At 41.2% G+C, this 18,399-nt stretch overlaps 1 protein-coding gene across 1 annotated transcript in view; it reads left to right on the top strand.

The window, feature by feature from the left end:
* PRKAG2 (protein kinase AMP-activated non-catalytic subunit gamma 2) overlaps positions 1-18,399 on the top strand; it is a 145,125-nt gene that overhangs the window by 7,844 nt on the left and 118,882 nt on the right. Inside the window, exons 2-3 of the mRNA XM_056484509.1 lie at positions 5,659-5,730; positions 16,662-16,941. Coding sequence (XP_056340484.1) covers positions 5,659-5,730; positions 16,662-16,941 — 352 coding nt within the window. The remainder of the gene's footprint in view (positions 1-5,658; positions 5,731-16,661; positions 16,942-18,399) is intronic.

Here is an 18,399-nt window from a genome sequence, read left to right as displayed (position 1 = left end):
CACCATCCCCCTGGCCCTTTCCTAACACTGCCCAGCCCCTCAATATCTTTCTTGTGAGGGACCCAGAACTGGAGATTCAAGGTACAGCCTCACCAATCAAGCCTCTATATCTTATTTCTACCCTCTCAAACTCTCCAGACCTATATTTTTTATTTTGTTTGTTTGTTTGTTTTTTGGTTGTTGTTTTTTAAAAAAATAGCCTTAAAACTAATAGCAAACAAATAAATTGGAATAGCCTTGTGCAGTGCAAATGGCTTGCACAAATCCAACGAGCTTTGTACATCTGTTCCTGCCCACTCCCATTGAGTCATACTGAGACTTAGTCACCAGCATCCTCAGTCTCACAGTGCAACATATATTTCTCTCCAAAACACATGCTACAGTCTAGATGGCATGGGGGAGTGAGAAAAGCAAAGCAATGAGCAACCTACTCCTAAAGGAATAAAGGAATGTAGCAAGTCTTATTATACGTTACTATAACTGGTATATCAAAACAACAATAACAAAAGGACAGAAATTATTCCTGTGTATGTCAGTTTTGAATCTTTCCTTGTGCAATAATGGAGTGATTTGTTATAAATCCCCAAAGGCTTCTAGATAGGATTGTTCTCAGAAAAAGACAATTTTCTATTCAAGCAGAGCTACCAAGCTATGCTCTCTATTCCATGGAGATCAAACTGTGGATTTTGCTCAAAGGCTATTAGCATATATAGCATATTTGCTATTCAGAGTTTTACATAGGCTTGTAATAGGTACAAATTCAAGGTTGATCTAAAAAAAAAAAATCTGCTGGCATCCAGAATGCAATGAAAGAAACTCTTCACAGCTGATGTTAATAAAAATCCTGACCTTCTTTGTCCTTGCTGGGATACTTGAAATACTCATAGCTCAGTAATATCAGCAGAGGAGGAGAGTTTGTTAAGGTGTGATGCTGAGGAGTGCAGCTTTTAGAAATCTTTTGTGAGATCAGAGCTCTTGTCAGCACTCAGCTTAATTCCTCTGTCTGTTGTTTTCTTCGTTTATTTTATTAAAGGAGCTGTCTCCCCATATTGAAAACTGCCTTAGTAAAGTGTCACCTTCTGCTTGAGTTATGTTGTAAAAAGAAACTGTAATGTCTGGCAGGCATTTCACATCCTTAAATTTGGTGCAATCCTAGTACATATATAGAACTTAGTGAGGCAGAAAAATATTGCCTCAAAGGTGACACCAGCCGAAGTCAGGACTGCGTGATGCTACCCACACTAGGACTCTGAAGCTGTTTATAGCTGAGGAATCCAGACTTTCAGCAGAGGTTGGTTATGGGGCTACCATGAAGTTCTGACCTGAGTCACCTCTGAAACATGGCCAAAGAGTTGACCATGTTCCTGGGGACCCACCACCGTGGGCACAGATTTCACATGCCCATGTTGTTCACAGTCATTCCTCATGTTTGAATAGACAGTTGCAAAAGATGCCAGCAGGGAGCTGTTTGTGAAATATTCTTTTGATACCCAGCCCTGAAATTTTGGACCACTGTCGAGCAGGGCCATAAAAAGGTCCTGCTTCCACCCAAAATACATTGGAAATTGGTCTCTGGCATGTCAGTCACAGCATGCCCCAGCCCTGGCTGGCTCTTTGGCTTCAGCCCTTGCAGAGAAGCTTTATCAGCCTGACTGCCAAAGTAGCCTTGAAACTAAACAATAATACAACAAGAATCCTGTTTATTCTGTGTTGTTTACTGGATTCAAGACTTTAGTGGTCTGTTATTTAAGTATGCAGCCTCTGCAACAGATTTGCTGGAAGATCTCTTCTTACACCAAGGTCTCCAATTGCAGCAAACTCCAGACCAGAGTGTCTGGGCAAGCATTTTTGGCAGGAATTTTCCCCAGTAAGGAAAGAAACAGTGAAACTGGCTGGAAAAGGTGAAAAATTTTTGGCTAACCAGATCTTGCTCCTGCTATTTGACTGTGTGTGCTCTTTGCTTTCTGCATCTTCAGATGTGGTTTTCTTTCCTATTCTCCAAAACAGTTCTGAGAAAAGCTTCTTTGTTTTCCCATGATATCAAAGAACAAAAATTATATTCTTACTTCTTTTCACATCATCCCAAATATTCTGATATAAGGGATGTCAGAGGAAAATGGGCTTGAATTAAGAAGGATCACCCTGTAGATGTAGAGGTAACCCAGACCAGAATCATGCTAGAATTAGTCTCACATTTGGAGGAGAAATTCACATGAAGAATCTGTAACCTTCCAGATATCTGTTGTTTGCCCAGAGGAAATAAGGAAAGAAGTGGTAGAGAAGTGCAAATGCAGACAGAATAATCCTGACTTGCTCTGGAAAATCACCAGTTGAGTTGGTGCTGTGGGAGATTTCCCTCCTTAGGAGGGAGACTGACTGCTAACAGGAGCACTGAGCCATGGTTCTGCTGTGTCATGGCTCTGCTGTCCTCCAGGAAAAGCTTTCCTGTCCCTGGGGCTGTGCTCTTCAACGAATATAACAGGAGCTGCCATGACAACCTCTTGTAAATAAAAGTGGATTGAAAACAAAATAAATCTGAGGCGGCTCTGTGGCTGTAAAGTAAATCTAAAATGCTCAAGAGGTCATTTTTTCTAACAGGAGGGCAGGACTGATGTCTGGCTGTCAGATGGAGCAGAGTGATGGAAGGACTGACTAAGGAGGACCTGCTTTTTCTCTATACAGAGGTGATCACAGACCGTGGTCTCTGCAGAAGTTGTCTGTCCAAGGATACAATGCAGGACACAGGGCAGATGCCATTCTGCCGCCAGAGCTCTGCAGTCTGAACGACTCTTCCTCCTACCAGGATGTCACTGTGTGCCTTTGGTGGAGTTTTAAATGTCTCTGCAGATCCATGTGGTTGTCCAGGGAGCTGTTTCCAAGTGGAGTAAAGCAGAGCTGGAGAGCAGGAAAGCTCTCTAAGAACAGCTTCAGTCCCCAGCCACTGGCAGAGCAAGCATTCTGTGTGTATCTGTTGGCATCAGATCAGAGCAGTCACATCCGTGACAAGGGCAAGGGCTGCACCATTGCTCTGTCAAGAGTTATGTGGTATTTTGCAACACTTTTGGAGCAGTTTGGTTTTTTTGGTTTTTTTTGTTGTTTTTTTTTTAAGAGTTACTGTATCATCAACTGCATCATCACATGTTTCTGGATGAAGAAGAACCCAAGAAAGGAATTGTTATCTATCTGTATTGTGCAGAAGTGTTCATGGAGGAGAAATAACAACAGATTGTAATTGAGAGAGCAGCATTTGTAGCCTGGTGTTTGGTGTATGTATTTTTTTCCTTCTGTGAATGGATACCTTCATATATAGAATCCCATGAAAGACTAAAGAACTGTTAGGTGGCAGTTACAATTATAGACTTTTTCACAGGATTAAAAGAACAATTATTACCCTCTTTGAAATGTTCAGCAGTTTTGTATTAACAAAAAAAAGGTCTCATTGTGCCCAGAAAGCTCCAGCTCCAGTTATTTTGGCTTACAGGTAGAGATTTGTTCTGGATGTAAAGACAGATGAAGTCACAATACCTCCATGGTATCTTAGAGTTACAAATCAGAATAGAGTCATCATCTGGGTTTCATGATGCTGTTAGACTTCAGACTTTAATATATATGTGTCTTTAAATTTGGAACTGTAAATGAGAACTAGAAAAATAGCTGTATCTATCTCCCTTCTCTGGTTTTGAAGGTTTCTGCTCAAATAAGACATTTTGGTTTCATCCCTGGCAGTTCTAGATTTTCTGACCAGCTTTTTCAACCCTATTAGTAGAAATGTTTCCCCTTCAACCCAGTTTCTGCCATCCAGTCTCCAGCCTTCCTAAACAGCTTCTTTCCTCCCTAGAAGTTACACCAGGAAGTAATATAGAGGTACTAATATGTGAAGCCCAAAAGAGGTTGTTTTCTTCATTTATTCCATGGAAAATTATTTAGCACACATCAGATTCCAGCTTCTTCATTACTGAAGATGGGTAGGGGAAAATGTTGGCAAATCCTTTGACTAAATTAAACACAAGGGGACATGTTTTTGTATAACTTTCATTAGGCTCTTACATATCTTCACAGAGATTCTTCAATTAGGTCCTGCAATAGCATATGAAATAATAATAATAATGATTATAATCTGTAGATTGATGGTGTTTATAAATGCCATTTATGGCTAAATAATTTTTATATGGAATAAGTAATTTTAATCTTAATTTTAATCTCTTCCTTGGGCTTTGAGATGTTTATTTGCAAACAAAGGTGGTGTGAAACACATCTGCCCAGGCAAAAGGGAGATGTTGCACAGTTGAGCTTTGTGGATAGTTCCCATTGAATGTGCATAGGTAGGGCTGGAAGCAGATGAATTTGTCAGGAATACATTTGTTTGGGGCCTAATGATTTGGGGCCATCTTGGCCAAGTCTGGCTGCTGCTTTTTTCTTTCCCTTTTCAACTTGGCATGAATTACTCCCATGTGTTTCAGTTCCAGTAATTCAATATTTTGTTCCTTATTTTTGTTGCTCGTTATGTAACCAGAATATTTTCAAACACTTGTAAGAATTATGCCTGAGTTATACACACTTTTTGAGCATATTTTGACTTTAGTATGATTACACAAAGTGATGTGATTAAACCTGTGGCTGCTTGGAATTCTGAAGACAAGCAAGCCCTGCAGACTTCATGGATGGTGCTAATTTTTAATTAAGCTCTGTTTGATCACAAATTAGGTTTACGTGAAATTGCTATTTATTTATATTTTGAACTCTTTTAAATGGATGCAGATGTGGTGGTTGAGAAGCACTGAATCATTGCATGGAAAGGGTGATGCCTTGCATCTGGGAGGTTCTGTGTTGGGGAGGTATTCCTGACATTTAGAACACCATTTAGGACTTAAAACTCAATTCTTCAGCACACAGCATTAGGCAGTCTCATGCTTCTGGTGACAGAATTGCTCATTATGTACTTTTCTGATCAAACAGATGCTAAAATTGACACTAACATAATTTCCTCATGCATGTAGAAAGGAGCTCTAAAAACCCTGTGGCTGGAACACAAAGTATCATAAACAGAACAGACGGCAGGAGGTGGAATATAATTGCAGTTTGTTTTTGTTAGTTAAAAATGAGCATGTGTGCTTTTCTTATGGCTTTATTGTCTTCAGCCCTGCAGAATTGGGTTCTCCCCTCCCATTTGTGCAAGTGAATCAGTTATTACCTCCCTGAGCACCATGTCAGTTTTCTCTGTCTTTTTTTTAGCAGTTACATATTTCTCAGAATGTTGACATACTTTCATTCAGGTTGTGTTTATTGCCATAAATCATACATCCCACTAAAGACAAGATAGGCATTTGCTGAGCAAGTGAATGTATTTAAACTATCATTTCCTACCAATTTTTCTGTGGGATTTCAATACCTTTCCTTGAAAGTTTTAACACAGGACTTTTGATTTTGGCTGTGGAGGTGGTTTTTGATGGTGGTGTGGTGCAAGTGCAGCTGAGGGCTCCCTGCTCACTTGTAACTTACACCTGACATTGTTTCACAGCCAAGGAGAACCATCAGAGTCTGTGTTATTGCAATAGATCAAATTGCTGCAAATACACCTGTGGGCTTCAGTCATGGGATGCTCTGATGGAAGGAAGAAGGCATTAATAAAAGACATCAATTTTCTTTCTGTCCTTGCAGGATCTCAGCTCATTTGCCATGCCGTTCTTGGACGGTGATGTGGAGAGCACAGACAAAAATGCTTCTCGCAAGGTAGGAAATACCCAAAGCTTCCCCTTCTTTGCAGTGCCTGAATCCCTTGTGGTACACACAATTTGCTAGGCTTAAAAAAGCCTGGGGTTTTCACCCTCCCTGCCATACCATTAACCTGCTGAAAGTGGTGCATTAAGACAAGCCCAGTGGCTTTTGCAGACCTTACTGTGACAGTGCCTGTGCAGTGTAACCTGTAAAGGATGCAAGCTGCTCGTGGTATTGTTGTAAATACTGCAGATGTTGTCTGTAACATAGCTGTAAATCAGTGAGGTGACGTTGCATAGCTCTGTTCTCAGGAATATCTTTACCTTGCAAGATCTGAGGTGTTGCTGCAGAAATGTACACTGCCCAAAGAGGAATCTGTGGCTGTTACTAGGTTTTCCTGGAGCTGCCTCCTGGTGGCTGCTCTCTCTCAATGGAGGGTTTAACTGTTCAGTGTCCTTGATCTCTCTGTCCTTGGCACTGAAAAAATGAACTGCCTTCATCTGCTGAAGCCTTAGTGGTAGAGCCTTCCCTTGAACAAAGAAGAAAGATTCCTCCTCAATGTGGGATTAACTCAAGGTTACCCTTCTGGAGGCATTGATTTGTTTTTCTGATGCTATTAAATTGAGCCAATGTAGTCACAGAGTTGGCTTGCTTTAAAAAGGATCAGGGCAGCACATTCAATGGATGACATTGAGGATGGTTATACAGCGCCTACACAATCTTCAAAGCAATAAAAATCGTGGGTGGGATCTGTCATCCTCAGGTCCTGGCCTCCTCATTTTCACAAAGCATTGAAGTAGAAGCTGGCCTGCTCAATGGAAACTTCCTACCAGCCACGCTCTGGGCTTGGCAAAGAGGAATTCTCCTCTGACCCACAGACAACCCCAAAAGCTGATCTTCAGCTACTCTGCAGACCAGTTTCACTTGTCACAGGCTGTGGACCTCCATGACTATTAAACCTGCTGCAAGCCATGTGGCAGAGAGCTGCAGGTTTAGTTTAAGACAGGCAAAGTAAGAAGTACTCTTTAATGAAGCTGATCTGCATTTAGAACAATAATAACTTAGCTCTGCTGACAACATGTTCCTTTGCACCTCACAGCTAAGTACAGATGTTTTGAGAATTTCTGCAATCCATCAGCAACTGAATGCATTTATAACATTGGCCTTGTTCTTTCTGTGTTGGACCTTTCAGACTGAGGTAGGAGTTGCTGATGCTGGAGAACTCTTGCAGATGCCAGGGAAACTAAAATATACAGTGCTACCAAAAGGTGCCTGTTTGGAGGGTTTGAATGAAATTAACAATGTGATGTTTTTGGAAGGCATAGTCATGCTAGAAGAAGGCAGGGATTTCTGGCTAAAACTTGCTTTATCTATTTATCACCTTCTTTCCACAAAGAAAGGTGAGAAAATGCATGAATCTCAGTCATGAGGAAATAATGTGCCAAGGCTAATTGCCCTGATGTGCAGAATTACATGATATAATTTAATGACTTCCACTCTACCATTCCTGAATCCTGTCACTTTCTTCTAACTGGTCTCAGGACCCTTTTTTCACAAAAGCACAGAATCATTTAGGTTAGAACAGACCTCTGAGATTACTGAGTCCAACCTTAGATCACCACCTGGCCTTTGATGGGTTCATGTCTTGGGAGAACTGGAAGGACATTTCAATAGTTGCCTCTTTTTTTGTAGCATTGCTAAATGCTGGGCAAATTCTGCTTATGGAAGTGCAGTGACCTTGGAACAGCAACGGAGCTGGGGCTAAATATCTTTAAAATTGTGGTTTTAACTGACTTTTTTGACTGAGTGTGTAAGACCCTGTTGGAGAAGATGAGACCCAGGTTTTTTTTTTCTACTATTGTACTTGGAACTCTGTTCAACACATGCAACCAAATGGTTGTGCCCCACTTCTGATAAAAAATACAGATCATCTTTTAAAATCTATTGCCACACATATCATGCAGTATCTCATTTTCCTCACTGAGAAGTATGAGATTTTTTGCTGGTAGTGAATGATGAGTAGCATCAGACTGCAGAATTTATTTAATTCTAACTAAAATGTTGCCAGTCCCTACTGATGATACATTAAAAAGTCCCCAAGTTACTCTTCAAGGAGGAGGGTTTTTCTTGGGTCAAGTTTGAAATCACTGTATGATGTGGAACTTTTGTCTATTAAAAGTCAGTATTTCATCAGTAGTTTGGCTTTTTCCATTCACTCCTCATGCTGGAGACAGGCAATTCATCAGGGATGTCTCTCTTCCTGCACTTAACTCTTCTGTCACCTGGGCTATAGCTCAAGAGGAGTTCACAACCCGTCTTTCTGATCTGCCATTAATTTTATTCTCTGTTCTTTTTGAAAGGCTTTTAGAAACTGAATTAACATTTTTCACAGAAACTCTCAGCAGTTTACCATGCAAGTGTCTCTCAATCATTATCATGTGACAACAATCTTCATTACACAGCTAGGAAATTCATGTCTAGAATTATTTGTTCAGGTTCACGAAGGAATTTTTTGGCAGCAGTGGTAAAGTGACACACATTTCCTGAAGTTCAGCCTTAATCACTTCTCATTAACATGTCTACTATTATAAATGATGTATTGTTCTTTCCTTTTTGACTAATGGCAGGAAGAGGAAAGGGATAGTTTTCACCCTCCTTTTTTGAAGTGGCAGAATATAATACTGTGAAGGGTCTTGTGTAGAAATGTTTGGCATGGTGTGATGGAGAAAGGTGCCTGGGACAGATATATTTGCCCTTCTTACTGCCAGACAAAATGCCTTAACACCTGTTAAGTGTGGCTTTGTCTAAAGCAGCTGGTATTGCTGACTGCCCCCTGCTCAAAGGTGGGGCTCTCCAGACATGGCTTAAATCCTTCCTGAACAGATACTTTAGAGCTTCCTTAAAGACAGAAATTCAGACAAGGACAACTGGGAGCTGAAAAGCAATCCTGTATTTCCTCAGCTGGGAAAAGACAGTGCAAGAGGGGCAGTTTAGAGACCTGGGAAATCATGAGTGACTGGGAGCATCATTTAGAAAATAATTCTGCTTTGGCAGGGCAGCAGTCAGGAATGAGTGCCCCTCTGCACCCAAATAGCTCTATCAATTTTAGAGGTGTTAACATCTTGAATGTTTATAGATCTTTCATCTCAAATGTAGGTTAAAGGATAAGGTGTGGAAATTACAGGAAACTGGCAGCTATTACCTTCAGTTTAAAGCCCAGGGTTGTGCATGATCAAAAAGAAAAAAAGTTACACAGGAAACTTTTTTATGAGAAGTCAGCTAGCAAATTATAGATGGAGGAGGGAGGAGGTGGGAGAAAAGATGTCTGGAGAATAATATTGATCCATTTCTTTATGGAAATAATGGAATTGTCACAAAATATAGGCAAAAGCTTGGAAAAGAAGTGTGTATTAAAAATTCTTTTCTCTATGTGGGGAGAAAGCTGGTGAGATGTTTATGTTAGATTACAAAGGTGGCTCTATCCTATTAATAGCTTAAGTGTCTTTAAAGCACAAGCTGTTAAAGTAAGATATTTTAAAATTAAATCAAAACAACTGATGGAACACTTGAATGAAGTGGCAGAGCTTTCTCTGCCAAGTGTTGATTGTGAATAAATCATGGAGCTGAGGTGAAGTTTCTAAAGACTGCAAAAAAGGCAATTAGTGTGTTAATATTTATGATGTTTGCAATTAGGATAATGTACAGGTTTGTCAAACATTAGTCCTGAGCAAAACAGTGAAATAGCTAATGTTGGCTAGCTAATGATGCTGTTATAATAGACTCATTTGGATTGAAATTAATTGTTCTTATTGAGCAAATGTGGGGGTTTAAATGAATTATAAATTTGGTTGAGAAATGTCATAGCGTTGGTGTCACGTATATAGAAGAGTAGCACAAGTCATTTTGATTTGAGAAACTGGAATGAGACTGAATAAATATGGAGCTTAGTAAATGAATAAAAGCCCAGCTGCTAAAATAAATGGAGACTCACCAGTGGAAAATTTTGTTTCTAGGCAGACAAAACATTCTGTTGCTGTACTATATCATACCTTATCAGTGCTTTGAAAGATAGACAGACTCATTAGTGGTACAGTTTGTGGTTCATACAAAAATGAGAGGGGAGAGAGTGGTAAATTCTGAACAAGAGACTCTGATGCAGAATGACATGACTGACTTAAAACATATTTTGCAAACAAACAGCCCATCTCTATTTGGCCAACTTGTAATCAGTTGCACTAGGAGCATCTAATGCAGACTTTTTGGGAAGTCTGTCAGGAAGCCTGGGTTAGATTTTGAGAATAGCTGTAGATAATCAGCTGTTCATGGATTATGGATGTGACCCAGTGGTTAAAAGACTAGTTTGGGTTCAATGAACAAATGTAAAATGTACAAATGAAGGAGTAGAGTGAAAGTAGAAGTTTTGTTCCAGCTGTGGCACTAACTCACTGTTCTGCTATCAGCAACGCAGGGAAGTGTTGGTGAACTAGAATTAGACTACTGGGGGAGTGACTCCCAATACTGAAGGATTCCAAGGAGTGTTTTGTCCTGCTACTGGCCCCAGAATTGTTTTTGTTTTGTCCAGTGACTCATGGAGCAACCCCTGGACAAGGGAAGAGAAGAAAAAAAAATTTCAGCCCCTCCTTCCTCATTCACTGGCAAATAAATTTCCTTTGGGTTTACTTTTTTCACAGTCTTTTAATTGTCTATTTTTTATGAGCAGTGAAGATGAGGAGCAAGTCCTGGATAGTGCCACAGCCTTGGCATAGGGCACCTGCAGTGGGTGCAGAGAGCCTGAGGGCAAGGGCATGTACAACAACCACTGCACTGTGATGTGCACAGCTCCTCCCCATCCACTGCTTTAAAATAAATGTACTTAGGGATTAGGAATTGGACAGAGAGCCAGCCCTGCTCTTCCCTTTCCTAATGCCTGCTTTCTGTCTTTGAGCAGCCCTGCCCACTGCTGGAAACCTTCCCCTGACCATGTGTGCAGCAGTGCAGAGCTCTCAGAGTCTGCCAGAGCAGTCAGCCTCATCACATTGTATTTTAATCTGGGAAAGTGTCGTTGTGCTTCAGTTTTGGGAAGTGACATCTCTGACCCTGTAAAATACCATGCCATCTCAATTGGTACAGCTCATGCAGAACGAAGGGGACCAGTGGTGCTGAATGTGAGCACTGGGAGAGCAAGTCCTTCATTACCTTTCAGTCTAATGAAGTCAGCTCTTGTGTCTCTGTGAGCTCTTTTATTCCAGCAGAATGAGAGAATCATCCAATTAACTTTATCAAAGGGCTTTTTTGTTGGGCTTCAGTGGAAGGGCAGGAAACAAGCGCAGACATCTATCTGGTGTATTGTCTCTAATTGTGTTTACTGTCCCTGTCAAGGATGGTGGGAGGTAATTCCTTTTCTGTTACTTGCCTTTCAAAAAAATTTTAAGTGAAATGGCAAAATAAAGGTCAAATAACTCACTGTTGTAAAAGCAAACTGAACTCCATAGTGCTCCATAAATGTCCTCACTGTTTAGGGCTGGAGAGAAAGGGAGCAGAGCTCAGGAGCATTTTATAACTTTCACTTAAATTCAGAAGCATTTTGAAAGGCTATTTAGACTGAGCCCATTTGTGTTTGTCAGAATATTTTTTCAGCCTGTTCTGAGAAATGAAACTAAATCCATCACAAACTGAGCCAGAGCTGGAGATTTTTCAGAGAGAGCATCCTCTGGGGAAGGCTGTGTGCTCAGTCAAGGACCTGTTCCTGGAGCACCCTTGCCAGGAGAGCAGAGGGGATGGCTGTGAAGAGGTGCTGGGCACAGGCAGTGCCTGGATTTCCAACACAGTCTCTGCCTGTCCATGGTCAGGATCTTTTCAGCAGAGTTCATTCATTTTTCTGGGGACCAGAAATTTCTTCTTAGAGAGGACTTTATCTGGGGGGGGGAAAAAAAAAAAAAAAATCAGATTTCCAATATAAAGCAAAGGAAGAAAAATAACAATGTTGGGAAAATTTCTGCCTGTGGCAGGGCTGAGATGGGTGGTGTTAGGATGACGAGAGACCAGTTTGTGGTGAAATATGAATAGTTTGCTATCTTAGCCCATTGCACTGGGAATTATCATGTGGTAGTGATTAAGTGTAGTGCACTTCAATATTTCTTGTGAAATAAGATGAAGAATTGCAAGCCAGGTGAGAAAACAGATGAAGGAAAAGATTAGTATTGAAAGAATGAGGATGGAGGGACAGAACAGGTGAGGTTACCCCAGTGTCACTCCTGGGTCTTTGAAAGTAAATCTGAGACAAAAAAATAGAAGCACAGTAATCAAATTTGTTGAAGATGGAAAGGAAGGTGTTTTTTTAATCATAGGGAGGGATCTTATACTGGATGACATGGATGACCTTCAGGGTGGATAATTCTTAACAGCACAAGATGCAAGGTTGTTCACTTGATGTATGTTAACCATAGAGCAACAAGTAAAAGAGGTCAGGGCGTGTTCTCTTGGCCTGAAGATGAAGGGTTTGGGCACAATCCTGTTACAGAGCCAAGCTCTAGGCTAGCAGAAAGGAAGAAGGGATTAGGAAGAGAGAAAGATTCCATTATCCATGTGAAATGACAGGGGCAGCTTTCATAATCTTATTCCTTGTAGTGCTTGACTTGGAGCAAGTGCCCCACTATCACTATATGTTTCACTCAAAAAAAGGAGTGCTAAGTCTGCTAGATGCCAAACACTGTAAGACATGTCTCGTTTTGTTGCTTTGTTTTCAACAGTGGATAGTTCTGGATGTATTTTTGAAACATGCCTATGACCACTTAGTGTGCACAACAGGAAAAATCTCTCTCTGGTCCCCAGCTGGGACTCCTTTTGTGCTGCAAAGCATGAAAACTGATAACAGCTTAGATCATTTTAGGAGATTTTTTCTCAGTACTGTGTGAAATAACCAGTTTAGCCTTGAACAAGTGCAGTTGGTCACTAGACCAGCACTTCTGATGTAGAATAGGGCTCTGCTCTGCTGCTTCACCTCCCTGGGGAGCACATTGCTGTAGGCTGAGGGTAGGGTTACACCAAGCTGCTAATTTAGCCCTGTTCCAGATCCACTGTTCTCTGCAGGCATAAAGTCAGGGGCTGGCATTTCTCTCCAGCATAACCAGTTTTAAGGTTTAAGGAGTCCAGAGTTGGGCAGAGACCTCAAAGATCCCATATATGCTTTGCACAAAGCCAACATTTTGTTGTTAGTTGTTTTTTGTTGAGGTTTTTGTTTTGTTCTGGTTTGTTTTTTGGTTTTTTTGTTTAGTTGGGGGTTTTTTGGGTTTGTTTTTTTTTAATTATTTTTATTAGGTGAATAGTCTTAGTATTTAGAAGAATTTTTCTTTTTCTTTTTTTTTTTTTTTAATTAGATCTTATTTGTGCATTGATTAGTATTGTACTTGCATTGTGTGTTTGGATTCCTTATCTCCAAGATATCAATTGTCTGTTTGGGATAAAATAAGTCATATCCCCATGTGCATTTATATTGGTTTTTAGGTGTGTTTCACATTCCTGCCTGTTGTCTCTTTACAACTTCTCCTGGACCAACATAAAGTGATTCACAGTGCTTACTAATGTGAGAAACCAGGGTGTAATACTTTTATTTTGCTACTACAGCTCAGCTGGGGGAATAGTTATCTTTCCAAAGCACATGTGGGAGTTTTCAGCCCACCTGCCTATCATAACTTCAGGGAATGAATCCAAGATGCATGAAGAACAGGCTGGTGAATGATCTAGTGTAACCTGCCTCTAGCATCACTGCCAGAGTTGTCACACCAAGTCTGCCTGGGCTGATAAAACTCATTCCACAGCAAAGATTCTTCTGCATTCCCAGCTGAAGCATGAAAATGAACATTGCCTTATGACGTTTGGATATGCTGTGATAACTGTTGCTGCTGATTTTACTTGCAGAAGCACCTAATCATCTTTTAAAACTTGCAATCCGTTAGGCACAAATGATATTCTAAGCAAGCAATCCTGTTGTAATTCCCCAAGCAAAATCAAAATGTATTTACTCACCGTGATGGTGGGTGTAACCTGTGTGTAATTAACAGGCTGGGGAAGAATTCAATGTAGTAATTTTCTTTAATTTGGTAGCATGCACATGTGTACTTAGCAGTGTGCCCCTGGTGCTCTGACAATTAATTAATTCATCTGCCTGGAATGACAGAGAGAAGGCAACTGGTTGTGATTGCAATAAATAAAAAACACCCTGCTGCTTCTGCTCAGAATTTGAGAACAATTTGTTTTTGTGTCTGGCTTGCATGTACAAGGGAATACTGACCTTTTTGACAAATTGTTGTTTGACATTTTACATCTCTAAAATTGCTTTAGTGTGTAAGGACACTGCAGTCGTTTTGAAGTGTCTCCTGTCAGTGTGTCATTTTAACCAAACACCATGCAGAAAAAGATAACATGAAGCATTAAGGATAGTGCCAGAATGAGGTCCTTGGTTTTACAAATGTCATGGCTTGTCACTTTAGGAAAAATATAATAAACTTACCATCCTGGAATCACATCTGAACTACAGTAGCAGTGGCAGATCTGTATCATGATTAAAATTAGCTAGAAAATGTTCTTATTCCTCACTTTCAGGCAGTCGATTTGGCAGCAGACCTATTTAAATTGCAATGCAGAAGGAGGTGCCATTGTGCTACCTGGTTGTTTCTTGAACTGTGTAGTTGTGAAGAGAACAAGGCATAAGTAGTCTCAGATGATTTACAGATGATATTTCACTAAAGTTAATGAGCTTTTATGAGAAAGCTATCACTTTGGGACTGTTTCAGCCATGACAAAAATGTAATTTGTTTATTAATTTCCTATAGTGTGGTTATTATTCCAGGTCTCAGTTGAGGGACTGTGCCCTATTATTCTTGATAAATACTCACTGGGAGACAGTCTGAGTGCTGGAGGACTTAGAGTGGGAATAAAGGAGATACAGTCTCATGGCAGAATAGATTTGTGATTTGGAATGAGTTTTCAAGATTGCACATAGAATCCCTGACAGAGCTAGGAGGCAAACCTGAGCCTCAGGCAAGTGCATTAAGCATGAAACACTGCTTTTTTCTTCTCTTGTGGAGACTGTGCAGAGTCTGTTGTTGCTTTTGGTAGTTACTATTGCTTCAGTTAGAATTGATTTATCTTTTCCAAAAACTGCCGCTTGAGGGCAACTGCTTACTTAATTCATCTGTGAAAGGACAGGTATATATTTGAGACATTTTTGCCCACACTGTCAAAAACAGGAATGCAGTTATAAAAAAGTTGTTCTGCCTCTTGTCAGACATCTCTGTGCTGTGCAGAGAACACAGAGCAGAATTCATCATCTAACCAGGGCTGTGCTGGCACATCTGTGCCCCTCTTAGTGACCCACACTATTTGTGTCCATCTCCCAGACAAGGTGCCACTTGCCATTTAGGTTAGAAACCTTCCCAAAAGGAGGTTTGTAATCTCTGCAGCCTTCCTGCAGTTCCACACATCAGGACCTGCACAGCTCTGTCCCATCCCAAGCTGAAAGAGGAGCTGGTCCAAAGTGAGTGTGCAGGACACAAAAAGGACTGCAAGAAGGGGGACCCTGGGTTAGGGAGCCATTATTCTGCTTGTACATATTTCTGGGACTGTTTTGGACCCATGAATGAACATTATTTTGAAAAGGGAGTTATTTGCATGGGTTTTAAAATGTGCTGACCATTTTTAGTTGGGTTCATACACACAAGCCCTTCACTGACCCAAAGGAGAGCATATGTGCCTATGAGGTTTCCTTTCACCTGAATCATCCTAATGATAGATGCTATTTTACCCTAAAATGACTCCCTTGGCAGCAATGCCCTTCTCTGACTGGACTGACACACATCAGGAAGCATCTTCACAGGCAGAAACTGCTGCCTGCTCCATCCCTCCTGGTTTGTGTTGAGAAATTGGGCAAAGAGGAGCAGGGGGCTGTGGGCACATCTACCTTGGCCTTGGCTTAAGCATTCCCTGGTGACCTGAAAACTACTGCTGCCTTCTGCCAGGAACAGAGCCCTTCATTCATGGGAAATGCCCCCAGCTAAAACAGCAGCCTTATACCCACAGAACTGCTTTGTGCTTCCAGGAGGAAATAAACTCTCCATACAGCCCAGGCACGTGCAAATCCCACAGAGATTTTGGGTCAGCTTCTGTTAATTGTATGGGGAGGAGAATTTAATCTTAGTTCCTTTTTTTTATTTGTTTTTCTGGGTTCTTTTCTCCCCCTCACTGGACAAGCCTGCACAGTGCAGAGCTGTGCTGGGCATAGATATTTACACTGCTGGAAAGGCAGCACAGGTCCCAAAAGGGATACAGCTGTTAGAAAGGTCATAGCCCAGCTCAGGTAATTAGCATCACTCTAAAATGGTTCCTCTATTTTTGGGGTAGGAGTTGCAATCCCACAGTTGTGGCTGTGGCCAGAGTCATGGAAGCCTGTCAGGCACCTGGGGACTTGTGTGCTGTGCTGAGTCACATCATGGGATGGAGATTTAAATACTGGGGTTGGGTCGGTGCTTAAATTCATGGGGAAGACTTTGGGGCACAGTGTTTCCTTAACCACCATCATTCATTGCCTTAAATAAATTCATTGCCAGTCATCTTTCATTTGTCCAAGGAAGGAAGAGTGATGCATGACAAATAAAAGCAGTGGACAAATTCCTGCACTGTATGTGTGATAATAAAATGTATGCACACCTTGAAATGTTTTTGTGAAATCTGGGGTGTCTTTAGGAGCAAGGGGCAGCGTTGGCCAGTGAGGTGGCACACACCTGCCTGTCAGTGGAGGCAGGTGCTGGGCAAGGTGAGCTCTGGCTAATCCACCACCCCAACAAACAGGAGTTGGCTCTGTTGAGACAAGTTCAGAGATCCTGGAGACCTGAACTGAACTGAATTAATGGAGATTTTTCTTTCTTTCTTCTTTCTTCTCTCCTCCTCAGGTGGATGAAAGCTACTCAGCCGGCAGTCCTTCAAAAGGCCTTTTCTCAAAAGGGCTCCAGAACCGACCTTCCAGCCCTGTTTCTGCCCCTGTGAGATCCAAACACAGTCCTGGCTCACCCAAAACAGTGTTCCCCTTCCCCTACCAGGAGTCTCCCCCACGCTCCCCACGCCGAATGAGCTTCAGTGGGATCTTCAGGTCCTCCTCCAAAGAGTCTTCCCCCAATTCTAACCCGTCTACCTCTCCTGGGGGCATCAAGTTTTTCTCCAGATCAAGAAAAAGTAAGAAATTGCTCATGTTATTTCAGGAAGATACACGGTACCTCTGGGCTTGGCCCATTCTTTCCCTGCGGTAGTGAAGTAAGTGCAGATGAGGCATGTGCTAATTGCTCATTATCTCTTTCACTGACCATGTGCTGGGGGTTTCTGACATGCTGGCCATTAGCTGTGACTTCTGCAGGGCCGTGAACAAAGGGCTGAGGATGGAAATCACACCCCTATGCTTTGCTTAGAAATACTTTGTCCATGTTAGTGGGAGTTTTCTGGGTGGTCTCACCAAGGCTGTTGGATGTCAGTGCCAGGACTTGAGAGCAGCTGGAGACACTCACAGGATGTGTGGTGGAGGTGGGCACTGACACAATGTCACTCAGGAGTTACAGGTTCTGTAGACTCCAAAGGGAATTTCAGCTATGTTTTTTAATTGATATTTATTTGCCCTATTGTAGGAAGGACAAGCAACCTTTGCTGGATTGAAATGAATTATATTTATTTCCAGTCAAATGACCATTGAGGGGGTATTTGAGCTCCTCTGCAAAAATATGAAAGGCATAGCAAACCTTCTTGGTTCAGAGCACTTATTATATACAGCTTTATACTGGGCATAGATTTTAGCTCTTCAGTAGCCTGTGTCTATTAACACACTGCTAGAACTCAGAAATGAGCAGGATTGAGAATGTGCTTCAATTTTAAAACTTCCTTACTGAATGAATTTTCCCAGTGCTGGTCAACAAACCAGACTTGGTCTGCAAGATGTTTTAGTGGCTGTGGGAAATGAGCAGAGTTACAGGGAAAGAGAGAAATAATATCCTGTGGATTGTCAGACCACAGTGAGTTTTCAGTCTGTAAACAGAAGAAATAATGAAAAATTGTGACTTCTGTGACAATGTAGGTACAGAATTGATCATACATATACCTGTGTTAGGCTGTGTGTTTCCTGCAATGTATTGATAGTTTTCAGTGATTTTAAACAGTAGAGAGGAACCCTCTTGTTTTTCTTTATGAGGATTTCTCTTAAAGTCATTGGCTTTAATCAGAACAAGTCATTTCATAATGGCTTGTGCACAAGAACACAGCAATACAAACCCATACAGGATTTTTCTTTTTGTTTATCAGATGTACTGCTGAAGGTTAATTGAAATTATGTCTTTTCCACTCCTTGCTTCTCTCTAAAACACCTTTAGGAGATTAAAAGTAGGAATCAGGATTTCTGAAGGACTCAGAGAAGGCTCTAAACATCTATTCAAGGACATTTGTTCATCCCTGTTTGAAGTTCAAGTATGCTTTTTATGCTCCCTTCTTGTTAAAACTTCACAATAATTAAAATCCATTTAAGCTCTTCTTGCTTGTTCACTTAGGTTTAAATATGGCCTTTAAATATTGACAGTATTTTGCTGTTGGAGCAGGCAGAGAAAGGCTCTCTGCTGCATGAATAGCAGCAATTTAGCCATCCTGGGACTTTGT

Source organism: Oenanthe melanoleuca, chromosome 2 (genome assembly GCF_029582105.1).
Source record: "Oenanthe melanoleuca isolate GR-GAL-2019-014 chromosome 2, OMel1.0, whole genome shotgun sequence".
Classification (NCBI taxonomy): Eukaryota; Metazoa; Chordata; class Aves; order Passeriformes; family Muscicapidae; genus Oenanthe; species Oenanthe melanoleuca.
Note: the sequence above shows the minus strand (reverse complement) of the source record. Positions and strands in the feature narration are given on the sequence as shown.